We start from the raw sequence: 13,711 nt of genomic DNA, 5'->3' as shown, positions 1-13,711 counted from the left end.
GAGCCAGGCATGGTTGCTGTCCACACCTGTATCCCAGGACTAGGAAGGTGGAGGCAGGAGATGCAAAGTTAAAGGTCATCCTCATCCACATAGGGAGTTCAACACCAGTTGGAGCTAGAGGCGACCCTGTCTCAAGACAAACGGCAACAAAATTTTACTAAGCATTTCCAAATGATTCTCCATTGTAGCTGTGCCAATTTGCACTACCCCCTGGCAGTTTATGAACAGAGCTTCTCCCTCCACACCTTCATCTGTGTCAGGTATAGACTGACACTGCCAGTCAGGTGGATGCATTTATGATCTCAATGTTTGTCTAAATTGCATTTCTGTGTGTATTGGTTGAGAATCTTCTAAATCTTTATTGGCTATTCACGTTTATTCCTCTGTTGTCTATTCATACCTCGTCCATATTCCCATTTTTTTCCATCTTTTTAAGACAGGGTCTCCCTGTAGCCCCAGCTGTCCTGAAACTCACTATGTAGACCAGGCTGGCCTTGAACTCACAGAAATCTGCCTGCCTCTGCCTCTGCCTCCCAAGTGCTGGGATTAAAGGCGTGTGCCACCACACCTGGCTCCTATTTAATTTTAATTAATTAATTTTGGTCTTTTTGAGACAGGGTCTCCTTGTAGTCCCAGCTGGCCTGGAACTCACTATGTAGACCAGGCTAGACTTGAACTCACAGAGATCCACCTGCCTCTGCCTCCCGAGAGCTGGGATTAAAAGTGTGCACCACCACGCCTGGCTTATTTTATTTTTTAAAAAAATATTTATTATTTTACATATATGAGTGCATTGCCTGCATGGACATAGTGCACCTGTGTCCTGCAATGCCCTTGGAGGTCAGAAGAGGGCATCATATTCCCCTGGAACTGGAGTTAAGGATGGTTGTTGGCTGCCATGTGGGTGCTGGGAATCGAACCCAGGTCCTCTACGAGAGCAGCCAATGCTCTTAATCACTGAGCCATCTCTCCAGTCCCCATATTCCTATTTCTATGGGTAGTTTTGGTAAGTTAATCCTTTGGAGTTTTTTTGTTGCTGTTTATTTTTGTGGTGCTAGAGATGGAACCCAAGGCCTCATACATGGTAGACAAGCACTCTACTACTGAGCTTTATTTCTAGTTCTTCTTTGGCTTTTTAAATAAAAATTGTAAACATTTGTGTGTGTGTGTGTGTGTGTGTGTGTGTGTGTGTGTGTGTGCTTACTCGAGTGCATGCTTTGGTGTGTCATAATGTGCATGTGGAGGTCAGAAGACAACTTTTGGGAGTTGGTCCTCTCCTCCACCATGTGGGGTCAAACTTCGGACTTGAGAGCCTCCTGCCTCTGCCTCCTGAGTGCTGGGATTACAGATGCACACCACCGCACCCCATGTATTCCTTTCTTTGTCCTATAGAAGTTCTTGATTCTGGTAAAATAATCCGATTTTCCTTTATCATTTATGCTCTTAATGCTTCCTCTTTATTTTTCCCTCTAATATTATCAAGCAATTTTGCTGTTTTCTATCAAAAATTTTATAGCTTTCTTTAAAGACTATAGTCACTTATTTTGTGAGTGGTGTGTGCCAGGATCCCATTTTGTCTTTTTTTCTGCAGAGTATTCCAATGTTATCCTTCAACTGCATCACACTACACCCTTGCTGTGGTCAAACTCTCATGGATATTGAGCTCAGTTCTGAGGAACAGTCCCTGTTCTTTTACCTGTTGATCTCTGGATGAGACTGAATCGATCTTAACCACTTGAGCTTCAGCATGGTGTCTGGCACACTGGGTTCCCTTCTTCCTCGATCCTTTCAAAATCATCTTGGCTACTCTGGGATCCTTCGTACTCCACACACGTTTTGGGACAGCCTTGTCACATTGCAGTGAAAATACTGCTGTGGTTTTTATTGGCAGTACAATGTGCAGTTTAAATTGGAGGGACACAGCCAACTTTGCCATGGCAAGTCTGCACCCTGCCTGTGCACACACCCTTGCACACATGATGAGGCTCCACACCTCTGCACACAGCTTGCTTCTTTCCCTCCAAATTCCTTGCTTTCTACCAGGGATTACATAGAAAATGAACTTCCCAGCCCTTCTCATCCTTCAACGCCAGCGAAAATGCTTCTTCCTCCAGGAAACCCTTGGTGGCAGCCCCAGCCACCCTGCTCTCTGGCCCCCTCTAATCTTCCTGTGCTCATTTCCTGGACACTAAACATGCCGGGTCCCATTGGGAGGCCTCGTTTGTGCACTGTGTCGTTCCACTCAGTCCACCCTTGTGGCCCAGAGTAGGGGCTCAATAGAGTCTGAAGTGTAAGGCTTTTTCCTCCCAGGGATTAGCAGGTATCACAGGGAGGGGTCTGGAGTTGTGTTTGAGATGCCGAGTTTGAAGGTCTGGCTTCATGTGAGGCTCCTGCTGCATGGAACTTGGGCCTCTCCCACTATGCTTGCGCCCTGCTGAATCCTCTGTTCCCACTTTCCCAAGCTGAGGGGACTCGTCCCCTCCTCAGTTGGAGAGCTTTCACGTGCTTATTTCTATGACCACAGGGGCATCTCCCCCAAATGCCCAAGGCTTTAGCACAAATGGACAGCCTTGGGTCCGTCTGTTTCTGTGTCCTGCCCAGGTTCTGATTCCACCCTCCCCTGGCTCCTGCTGCTGGGTCCTCAGCTTCTTGAGGTGACAAGAAAAGACTTTCCCTCTCTTAGACCTTGCCCCAGTCTTAGTAAGTTGTTCCAATGAACGTTTCCTTCCATCTTTACCCACCAGGGGGTGTGTCTCTTACCTATGAAGAGGACTCCAGCTGTGAGGCCTCGGCTGGGGTTTGAGTCCCAACTGCAGTCTAGGAGCCAGACCTTGGCCTGGGGGAGGAGGTACACCCCGCCAGTTCATCTGCATCCTAGACTTGACTTTGGGAAAGGTGACCTCTCCAAGACCAGCTTGCCTGTGGTAGAAGTGAGTGCCCTGCATCACTTCTTGGGACAGAGGCATCGGAGGGATCCTGTGGCTCTGAGGCACACATTACTGGAGCCTGGCAGAAGGTTGCCCCCTCTCCAAGGGGCAGGACTGAAAACACAAGGCACACCAGCAAAGATGAGGCAGAATTTATTCTCATCGAGGGTAACTTCCAGACTGAGGATGGGGGCCACAGAGAGGCAGGCCCCAGGAGCCCCCAAGAGAGGCCCACACCAGAGGCCTTGCCTGAAGACCCCGAGTCCAGAAACTGGGTGAGTGGGGTGGGGTGGGGTGGAAGACAGGGTGTCTCCCCACCCCCTGCTCGTGTCCTGACCATGTTTCCCACTTCCATAGGAAGGGAGGGCAGCTTGGCTACATAGTATTATAATATATAGAGACGCCAGAGCTGGCCGTGGCACCTAGGCAGGGCTGAGGCCCCTGAATTATTGCAGGAGGGAGAGGGCTCAGTGCTGGTGTCTCTTGAGGTGCTGTGCTGGCTGTGGGTAGAGTTGGGCAGGGGAGGGGACTTCCCTTCCCCCTGGGGTGGGGGCTCTTTGGGCCCTAACTCCCCCAGGATAGTTTTCTCACCCGGGGTGCTTTGCATGTGCTTTGAAGACCATTTTTGCATTGTCAGGAGTGAGGAAAAAAATATTCTGACATGGTAGAAAAAAGATATTTACATACCCTGGTGGGCCGTTAAGTATGTGTTGTGGGGGGAGGGGTCAGCTTGTGGGAGATGGGCTTCCCAGGCCTCTTCTGCCCTAGCTGTCTGTGTCAAGTAGTAGATGGGGAGAAGAGATCTGGGCTAGGAGGAAAGGGGCCCCAACTGTGAAATTTGGTTATGTGACCTTGGACAAGGCATACCCCTCTATGGGCCTCCCCATGTGATATAGGAAGGGGCAGGCCTGGGGCTCAGAGGCTCTGCGCTGTGCTACTGCTCCCAGCATCGACAGAGGCAGAGGGCTGGGCAGTGCAAGGTTAGGAAGGGGCATTAGACATGGGAGAGGATGGCCAGGCAGCCAAGTCACATCCTGCCATGATGCCTCTGTGAAAGGTGGCCAGAGGTACTGACCAGAAACCCTGTTTTCCTGTTGAGCAGCAGGAGAACCCTGGTGGAGGCTGCAGGTGCCCCCCCCCCGCCCCAAGTAGGAGGGAGACCCAGACCTGAGATACAGCCATGGTGGGCTCACCCAGGTGGGGCAATGGACCTAGTGCTGGTGTGGTTTGAAGCAGCCTGGACTCCAGTCTTCAGGCATTCAGGGAGGGGCATGAACATGAGCCTCTGCCTGGTCCCCATGGGTTCTGGGAACTGGGCTGTGTCAACTCGGATTCCTTACTCATACTGCCATGCTTCCTCATAGGTGACACCGTATCTGTGGTCATAGGTGTGGCTCCCACCTTAATGGATAAGCACACCCACTGCAACCTACACACAACTGTGTTAGAGCCTAAATGGGGACAAAGACATGTGATTCCACATTGTTCCCATCATGTCCAAGACCTTAGGAGAGCACACCCCTACCATCACCTGTTCGTATACACAGCAGCAGGTGAGAGGAGAGGTCACTGGAGATTCTAGTGTTGAGTCCCCAGACTCTGGAAGACACAAGGCTCTCTCTGTGCCATGGGAGGGCAGGGGGCCACTTGAGTCGCTAAGGTCCCCTTCCCAGGTACCTGACCCCTGTAATTCTAGGTCCTGTGACAGAGCCCCACCCAGACTGCTGGGTGGCCCAGCAGAGACTCTGACAGTCAGCATGAGGGCCAGGCAGCTATGAGTCAGAGGTGCTGGCGGGGCCCCTGGGTACTGCTCAGCTGGGCCCTCATGGTCTGGATGCTGCCCAGGATCTTCTTTTGGTGACCCATGAGGGTGATGCCAAGTTCACGCACATCCCTGTAAAAGAGGCAAAGTCTGCCAGCTTGGCCTGGAGGCTGGGAAGTAAGAAGGCAGCCCAGTGTCTTCCCAGAGTTGCCCTGGAATCACCTCTGGCTCCCTGCCCTCTTGCCCACCCTGCCCTTTTGGGTGCAAGTCGCACCCCTCACTCACTGGGCATTCATGCGCAGCACCATGCCAAGGGAGGAGTACCCGCCAGCAGCAAAGTGGTCCCGGTATCGGCCCATGCGTATGGAGTCCAGCCAGTCTCCCACGGTGAGGCCCCCACTGCCACCTCTGCCCCCTCGAAGGTCAAAGCAGCTCCTGGCAAAGGCAGGGGGTGGGCACCTGGGAACAGAGAGCTCAGTGAGGGGCCTATCAGGGCTCCAGCCTTCCCCAGGGACATAGGCACTGGCGGGCCACCCTCTGCCTCTATCCCAGGCCAGCATTTGGTAGACTGAACTCTGAGAAGGAGGGAACAGGGCTGGGATCAGGCTGGGCTGGGTGGAGGACGTCAGGTACCTGCCAACTGTGGCTGTGGCCCGGAGGCTCTCGGGACTGTGGATCAGTGCATCCAGAACACTCACTACGTGAGAGAAGCGAGGCCGCTGGGCCCGGTCCTTGTGCCAGCAGTCCAGCATTAGCTGGTGCAGGGCTCGGGGGCAGCCCATGGGAGCCGGCAGTCTGTAGCCCTCTTCCACTGAGCTGATGACCTGGAGGAGGTCACAGCGCTGGGCTCAGGCCAGGGCCCTAAGGCTGCATCCCCGCCCCAGGCCCTGCACTCACGTCCTGGTTGGTCATGTTCCAGTAGGGCCGTTCCCCATAGGCCAACACCTCCCACATGACCACTCCAAAGCTCCACACATCACTGGCGGAGGAGAAGGTGCGGAAAGCAATAGCCTCAGGCGCTGTCCAGCGAATGGGGATCTTCCCTCCCTGGGATGGATGTGAAAGTGTTGAGAGGCTGGCTGGGTTTAGCCCCTAGCCCAAGGCAGGGTCTTGCTTCTCAGCCATCTTCTAAAAGCATGTTTTCTAGGGAAGCCCACCTCTTTCAGCGGCTGGGAAGTCAAGCAAGACGGTGCTGGGTCTGGCCCATGGAGGTGCCCAGTGAATGAACCACCAGGTAGGGCCCATTTGGGGAAGAGGAGGGAATCACCTGGTTCTTTTCTAATTCCTCCTCCTCCCCACCTGAGTCCTCTCCCTCGTCCTCATTTGGTCAATGACTCAGGCCAGGGGAGGAGACTTGAAGGGGTGGCTGTGCTTGGTGCCAAGTGGCCCCGAGCCCCTGCTGCTCAGCCCAGATCCCCATGGAACACACTAGAACAAAGCTGATTTCCCACCAAGCTTTAGAGACAGCTGTGAAGACTTGCCCATGCCCTCTGCTCCTGGGAGAGTGCAGGCAACTCACCGCAGTGGTGTAGGCGGCTTCGGGGTCATCCTCTAAAGCCCGGGAGAGCCCAAAGTCTGAAACCTTGCACACCAGGCGTCCGTCCACCAGGACATTGCGGGCAGCCAGGTCACGGTGTATGTAGCCCAGGTCTGAGAGGTAGCGCATGCCAGCGCCCACTCCTCTGAGCATACCCACCAGCTGCACGATAGTGAACTGCCCGTCGTGGGTCTGCAGGGGGACACAGAGTGGCATGGGCTTTTAGAATGGTACCCGGCTCAGGGCTGGGGGTTCTCCTGTAGGAATGACTCTCTGGAGAGCAGAGGCGAATCCACAATGGGCAGAGTCCTGTTGCTTACACCTGCCCCTGGAGCTGTCTCCTTGGGTCTCTTGTGAGCTCACAGGGCTCCCATGAGGCGGTGGGGCAGCTGTAGCCCATTTGCAGATGGAGAAATGGAGGCCCAGAGAAGTTAGGTCACAGGCTTGTAAGCCTCCTGTGAATTCCTGGTAGTAAGAGTTGGGAATGCAGCCCCTTCTTCCCAGCTGGAGGTACAAGTGGCATGGTATAACAGGCACCCCGACAGACACCCTTTAGCCTGAGGAAGGGAAGCGTGGCTCTTGTATCAGCGGGACTTTCCTGGTGGGAGCTAGAAGGCAGCTTGATTGCCTGGCCCTTAAGATGCCCCTCATACCTGTCTCCTTTTGTTGGTATGTGGGGTGCAAGCTGGGATGGGTTTGGGGGCCTGCTTACTATCTCTCACTACCCACATTGAACCCCCATGTGTGGGTAGCAGGTGGACACACCCCATCTGTGTGGACAGCAATGATGGGCATGCACCCTCCCTGATCTGTGGCCAGTGGGGCAGACGCACCCTCAGAAAGGCATCCAAAGAGCCGTTCTCCATGTACTCTGTAACGATCATTGCCAGGCGACCTGGAGGAGGGAGGGGAGATGGGAGGCTTGGATGGGAGGCAGGGATGCTGATCAGGGTCCCCTAGCCTCTCTAGAGTCATCCAGTGACCTGAGATGTGGGGACAAGGTCAGGACGACCTAGGGGAAGGACCCAATCCCTGATAGGTAGGAGCACCCGACAGGGTGAGGCCACTCTTGCCCGGTACCTACCTCGGGTGACAACACCCTCAAGGTGGATGATGTTGGGGTGCTCGAACTGGCCCATGATGGCTGCCTCGCTCAGAAAATCCTGCCGCTGTTGCTCTGTGTAGCCAGCTTTGAGGGCTTTGATGGCTACTGGCATGTCCCGCTGGCCCGGCACCTGCAGTCGTCCGTAGCATACTTCTCCAGACTCCCCTGTGGGGCCCAGGAGAGGCAGGCAGTTGGACCCAGCTCCCACTAGGGCCAGCTTTCCCCCAGCCTCAAGCACCAGGTACCCCAGGGCCCCCACTCTCTCCTGCTCCTCTGCCTGGGTCCCCCTCCATGCTGCCCCCTTCCTCCAAGCTCCAGGACTCACCAGAGCCAATGATTTTCTCAATGTGGATCCTGGACACCTCAATCTCTCGGGTGAAGCTGCGGCCTGCCCGACCTGGTTCCTCATAGTTGTGAGGCTCTGCATAGAACTGGGGTTCTGGAAACTTCCCCGGGGGGTGGTTGAGGGGCAAGAAGACAGGTGGAGGTGCTGAGGAGCCAAGAAGGGGCTCTAAGTGGCTGCTGAATGAAGTTCCCTCTCCCAGCATTTCTTAGGGGAGTTAACGGTTGTCTCTGGGAATCCCTAACTATGATAGCAAACATTAGGTACACCATAAGTGCTTGCTCTGCAAGTAAGAGCAGGGCATCTATGAAGTAGCTCTGTGCCTGGGTCTCCAATGAGTTCTGAGCATGTCTGTTGCTTTCTGGGGTTACTTCTAGGGTCTTTGAGATCTTAAGATTGCACTTAGGATGGTGATGCCATTAAATAACATTTTACAAATGTCAACTTTGACAGAAGGTGGGTCCCTGAAGACTGCTAAGAAAGGTCTGAAGCTGCCTTTAGCCCAGGGGGAATGGGCACTATGGCTGACACTAATGAGCATGGAGTGGGGTGTGGAGGGAGGTACCCTCATGTTTCCCTGCTTCCTGGGATTACCACAGGATCCTGAAAATCTCTCTGCATCAGGGGTTCTTGTCCAAGAGAGTGTGAGCTCCCACCCTGGAAATCACACACAAACTTTGTGTGAGTGGGCACAGCTGTGTCTTTCCCTGGCCAGGGGTATCCTCCAGGGAGTTGTAAGCTGGCCAGTCTTGACTTCCGGCCTTTCTTGTGGGCACCTGGATGCTCCAGCCCTGCCCTGGGCCACACACTCACCCTGCCCATTCTGGTAATGCATCTTCTCCTCATCTGAGTCCTGGAAAGCCTTGCTGTAGCCACAGTGCCTGCAGGGGACAGTCACTGCTCTGCTGGGGCCATACCGGCCTGGACCCCATTCAGAGGACAAGTTTGGGTGCCCCTCCCGTTCTCCCCTTCCCCAGCAAGTCAGCTTTTGCCACCAGCAAGCCTGCAGGAGGGTCCCTGTCCTCTGACTCATGGCCCAAAATTCTAATCTTCAAAATTTTCCCTAGGGCAGCGGACCCTCACACACAGCTGGGTGCACACAGACCATGCCAGACTCTTCTGGCCACCCTGGCAAGCTCCTTACCTTCCTTGGCCTGGACTCCTCCATCTGTGGGAGGGTCCTTCCTATTCTTACAGTCTGGGGTCCCACACCTACACTCAACACTATCCTACCACCTTCCTCAAGAACAATCTGAGAGAAGGGAGATAGACTGAGTCTATGATTTCTGTTTTGAAGGCCTGGGTACAGCTGTGTGACCTTGGCAGGTTCCCAAGGTTCTCAGCAGAATCTCTACCTCACTAGGGTACAATGAGCTAATGTATTTATAAGTAAGTCTACCCAGGCACATGGGGCACACTGGCTCAGTGGGGCTGGGGGCAGAGTGGGGTGCAGAGCTCAGGAGTAGGGCAAAGGAGTACCTACCTCTTCTTACAGATAAGCAGGAGGAGGAGTACCACCAGGCCCGTGATGAGCGTCAGGCAGATCCAGACAATGGTCCGTGTGTCGTAGCGGGGCCCTGTGGGCAGGCCAGGCCCTTTTCTGCCAACAGCCAGCCCTCCGTTCCTGCTCCACCCTGCACTAGGCTGCCCTGCTTCCCACTGCTGCTGGGGACCATGCAAGCTGGGCATGCCAGAAGAGTCCTTCTCTGAGCCAGGGAAGAGAGAAAACCACCTGGGCTGCCTGCCTGTCACTCTCCCAGCATCCGGAGTGTGGTGAGAGATACATCTGCAGACCTCAGAGGACCCTCTCCTCAGCCCTTCTGAGTGGGGGTTGGTATGTACAGCCTATCTGAGGCTCAGAGAACTTTAGCAACTTACCTGAAAACATACAGTAAATGAGATGAAGGGGGCAGGACTGCCACCTTCTGTCTCAAGGTGACCTGTGAGCACTTAGAATACACGGGTGCTGGGGGGTGCCAAGTGAGCACTCACTCTCTCCTTCCTGTATGAAGGAGGACCCAGGTGGCTAGAGCCTGGGGTGGGCAAAGAAATCAGCTTCTAGGTCAGTGGCTCCCATGTAGTCACCCTGGGGCTGGTGCAAACCCCGGCTGTTGAGCCCGTTCTCAGTTTCTGATTCAGGGTACCAGGCCTGGGAACTAGTATTTCTGACAAGCCCTCAGGTGTTGCAGACACTGCAGGTCCCAGAATATACATGAGGGACTCCTAGAAGCTATGGAGAACATGAGCCCCTGAGCAATGTCCCTGGGACACCTGTAAGGTTACCTGCTGGCAAGGACGTCACTGAGGTCTCTGGAGAGATCTGCAGGTGATGGAGCTGCCAGCCACTCTGTGGCCTTCGGTAAGTGCCTCTTGTTCTCTGAGCCTCAGTTTCCCACCTTGGTGGGATACTGAGAGCAGGGTTCCTGTGGATTCAGCCTGGCATGGCGACAGGTTCCCTGTCTGCCCTCCCGCTCCTTGCACTCACGGGGTTTCCCGGTCTCCACCTCCATGGCCTGGCTGAAGCGGCCACAGCCTGCTGAGGTGCGGGCTCGGACCTGGAACACGTAGCGTGTGCCTGGTTTGAGGCCAGACACGGTGGCTCGGGTGGTGATGGCCTTGAGGGTGGAATAGCTCTGCATCTCCTTGTCCTGTCCAGGGGAGGGGAAGTCAGTGAGGCCATAGGTCTCTGTGGTCTCACCTGTCAGCTCCTTACCCATCCACCTTCTGGAACCTCACGAACCTTCTCATAGTACTTGATCTCATACTCTAGGATGATGCCGTTGGGCTGCTCTGGCTCCTGCCACAGCAGTGACACGCTGGTCTGTCCTGCCCGCTCCTGCCGGATCACCACCACCTGGGATGGAGCTAGGATGGTAGTTGCCCATCAGACCAAGTATGGGCCATGCTCAGGCCCTGCAGTGACTCCTGGCTCAGTTTGCTGACCTTCCTGCCTCTGCTCCAGGATAGTCAACAGCCCTAGTGCCTTGTCAAGTCACTAGCTGCCTCCTGGGCTATTCTCTTGGTCCAGCCCAACAGTACAATCTAGTTCTGGGCTAGGATGGGCAGCTGGCTGCACTTAGCCAAGCCTGGTTGCCCTAGGACCTTCGTCCCCAGCAGAGGCCTAGGTGAGGCAGGTGCTCCAGGTATGACTGAGGAAAGACCAGAGCTGGAATCCTGTCTTGGACAGCTCTGGACCCCAAGGGGAGAGGCATGCTCTGAGCAGGCCCATCTGAGTTTAGGGGTTCTTTGGACACAAGAAGTGCCCCAGCTCCCTACCCTCTGCTTCATCTTCACCCTGTGCTATTTTGAGTCTGCTTGGAAGTCACATACAGAGACAGCCAAGGCTAAACAGAAAGAACCAAGATGGACATGGTGGCTCCTGCCTGTAATCCCAGCACTCAGGGCAGAGGCAGGAGAATTAATGTGAATTCAAGGCCAGTCTGGGCTACAGAGTGAGACTGTCTCAAAAACAGGAACCACCCCTAGGTGCCAGTCTCCACCCCACCCCCATCCCTCAGGCTTCTCACTCCCTCCTGTTCACCCTAGTTGACTCTGTCTACACTCCCAGGCCGCCGCCTGCCCCTCTGGCCAGCTCTTCCTATGTCAGGTGTCTTGAGTGCTCCTTGAGGGCAGGGACTGCACACAGTTGGTACACAATAGATGCTGTTGCTGGAGACTCTGACTCAAAAAATCAGGAAACCCCTGTAGAGCACACAGAAAGGCCTGGAATAGGGGAGTCAGGTGTGGGAGCTGGTGGCTGTGAGGTGGGCTCTTTCTCACCAGCCAGGGTTCTGGCTAAGTCACTTGTGGTGCCCAGGCCTCAGGCTCCCCACTGGTAAAGGGAAGCTGGTGGGGCATCACTTGCCAAGAATGGGTGAGGATTAGGGGTGTGTCTCCTGAAGATGAGGGACATGGGGTGTCCTTGGGAGTGGGGCAGGGCAACCCAAGCTTACAGACAGGTATGAGTGAGGTTGTGTGGGAGCCCATTAGAGCCCAGAAGGCTCAGGGAAAGAGATGAAGGACTGAGGGCCACAGACAGGCAGGAGGACCTCAGCTCAGGGCTATGGGCTTTTACCCCTTCACCTCCTGGGTGCTTGGCATAGGGAGACATGGAGCTAGCACCGGGAAGCTGTGGTGACCAAGACAGTCCTCCAGGGGCTGGCCATCTACCTCAGAGCCAGGAGGAAGATTATAAAGCCAGCTGATGGGTAGTTTCAGGGGTCAGTGCTAGGAGTGTGAGGAGAGAAGCAACTGGACCCCCTGCAGCTGCCATACTCAAGGTGGGCCCAGAGTGGGGAACTGCTGTGCTGAGGACTGAAGGAACCAGTCACGGAACAACAGGGCCAGGTTAGGGGAGGTCCCATCCCTCAGGGGAAGCAAGGCCAAGACACTGTCAGGAAGGGCTCCTAGTTCATGGTTAGGGACCAGAGGCAGTGTGGCTACAAAGTATGGGCCAAAGCACAAGGCACGGGACAGGGCAGGAAGATGGAAGGAGCCAAGCCTAAGTGGGAATTCTGACTTGCAAGAATGCCTAGCTCAAGCTCTCAAGGGTTGCACACAGCCTGGCATCTCTCTTTAGAAAGCCCACTCAGGATACTGGCACAGAACATTCACGGCTGAGTGAAACAGGCTGCTGGGTAGTCCCAGAAGAGAGCACAGGGTGGAGGTGGTCCCTGTGTAGGGAGACAGTGAGACGTGCTGGTGGTCAGAGATGGCATGTACAAGTCAAAGGTGACAATGGGGCTGGGTCTTGAGTGGCCCAGTGAATGGTGGCCTGAGATGGGGGTCCTGGGGGGTGTAGGAGAGGGGTGGAGTTCTGCTGGATCCTGAGAACAGGTCTACAAAGGTGACCCAAATTGAGAGCTATCTGTCTGAAGGTGGAACTCAAGGTCTTCAGCCAGGCAAGATGACCCAACAGAGACAGCAGTGGGGGGAGGTGTGAAGGGTTGGGGAGGGGATCTGGCTAGAGACCTTCAGCCCCTGCAAGCTGCTCCAAGGATGGCTGGCAGGTAGATGGAGAGTGGGGGTCAGAATAGGAAGAGTGCATGCTGCATGTGGCCAGGGTGCTGAGGGGAGAAGACTGGCAGCTTCAACTGAGTGGCTCTGCCAGGAGAAGGCCTGTGGGCAGGAACAATGCATGGGCTTATGTGTGCGTGTGTGTGTGTATGTGTGTGTGTGTGTGTGTGTGTGTGTGTGTGTGTTTCTTCTCCTGAGGAGGAGCACATGGGTACTGCCCAAATGCTGCTGGTTTCTCTGCTCTTCCCCTACTCTGGCCTAGTCAGCCACGTGCCTTTGTGGCCCTGTTAATAGGTGGCAGGGCAGGGCTCTGCGCTCCGGGCTCAGGTCTGCTATTCCTGAATATTGAAGGAGGATGGGAGGGCAGGGTGAAAAGGGCATCTCCTGGACAGATGTCACTGAGCCATCACACTTTCTACGTGGTGGCAAAGGGTATCTTTCTGAGCCAGGCTTGTGTGCTAGGGAATAGTAGGGAGGAGCACTGGGGTCCTGGAAATGTTCATGGGAAGCTGTCTCTCCAGCCCCCACATGACTTTTAGGTCAGGCTGCCACTTGACAGGCAAGACCCACCAGAGTTTGGAAAGAAAAAGCCTCTAAGAGCTGAATTCAGCCCAACTGGCCAGAAGTAGGTGAACAGTCCTGATCCCAATACACCAAATCCACCCGGGCAGCAATGCTGCTCCGAAAATGGGTGTTAAAGTGATGATACCTGGGGCTTGGGGTAGTGCTGGGGATGTTGTTCAGCTGGTACAGAGCTTGTCTAGCATGCACAAAGCCCATGTGCCAGGAATGAATCAGAGATACAGACATGGAAAGTTCTGGAACCCAGTCTTATGACCCACTAAGGGAGACTGTGCTTTCTAGGTTTCTCCTGCTCACAGGATGTGTTCTGCTTTCCTACAGGCACAAAGAGCCTCTACTCAGGTCCTAGTGGGAAGGCAGAGCCAGCAGAGGCAGTGCCTTGCCCAACAGCCCACAGTGAGTCCACAGCTGGGCTCTGGTGGCTGGGGGCCCCCAGGGC

At 54.8% G+C, this 13,711-nt stretch overlaps 1 protein-coding gene across 7 annotated transcripts in view; it reads right to left on the bottom strand.

Annotated features, from left to right (window-relative positions):
• Nucleotides 1-3,095: 3,095 nt before the first annotated feature.
• Nucleotides 3,096-13,711, bottom strand: part of Epha8 (EPH receptor A8) — a 32,934-nt gene continuing 22,318 nt past the window's right edge. Inside the window, exons 6-17 of one of the 7 annotated variants that reach the window (XM_008848557.2) lie at nt 10,415-10,539; nt 10,160-10,322; nt 9,158-9,251; nt 8,488-8,555; nt 7,657-7,821; nt 7,311-7,496; nt 7,060-7,121; nt 6,209-6,418; nt 5,587-5,736; nt 5,323-5,513; nt 4,975-5,148; nt 3,096-4,821 (exon numbers count right to left, since the gene is read on the bottom strand). In XM_008848557.2, coding sequence (XP_008846779.1) covers nt 4,707-4,821; nt 4,975-5,148; nt 5,323-5,513; nt 5,587-5,736; nt 6,209-6,418; nt 7,060-7,121; nt 7,311-7,496; nt 7,657-7,821; nt 8,488-8,555; nt 9,158-9,251; nt 10,160-10,322; nt 10,415-10,539 — 1,703 coding nt within the window. In that variant the 3' untranslated portion in view covers nt 3,096-4,706. Of the gene's footprint in view, nt 4,822-4,974; nt 5,149-5,322; nt 5,514-5,586; nt 5,737-6,208; nt 6,419-7,059; nt 7,122-7,310; nt 7,497-7,656; nt 7,822-8,487; nt 8,556-8,714; nt 9,252-10,159; nt 10,323-10,414; nt 10,540-13,711 lie in introns of those variants that run through there. The other 6 variants (XM_008848558.2, XR_607794.1, XR_607793.1 and 3 more) reach the window with 6 other exon arrangements.

Source organism: Nannospalax galili, unplaced genomic scaffold, assembly GCF_000622305.1.
Source record: "Nannospalax galili isolate Female #2095 unplaced genomic scaffold, S.galili_v1.0 scaffold184, whole genome shotgun sequence".
NCBI lineage: Eukaryota > Metazoa > Chordata > Mammalia > Rodentia > Spalacidae > Nannospalax > Nannospalax galili.
Note: the sequence above shows the minus strand (reverse complement) of the source record. Positions and strands in the feature narration are given on the sequence as shown.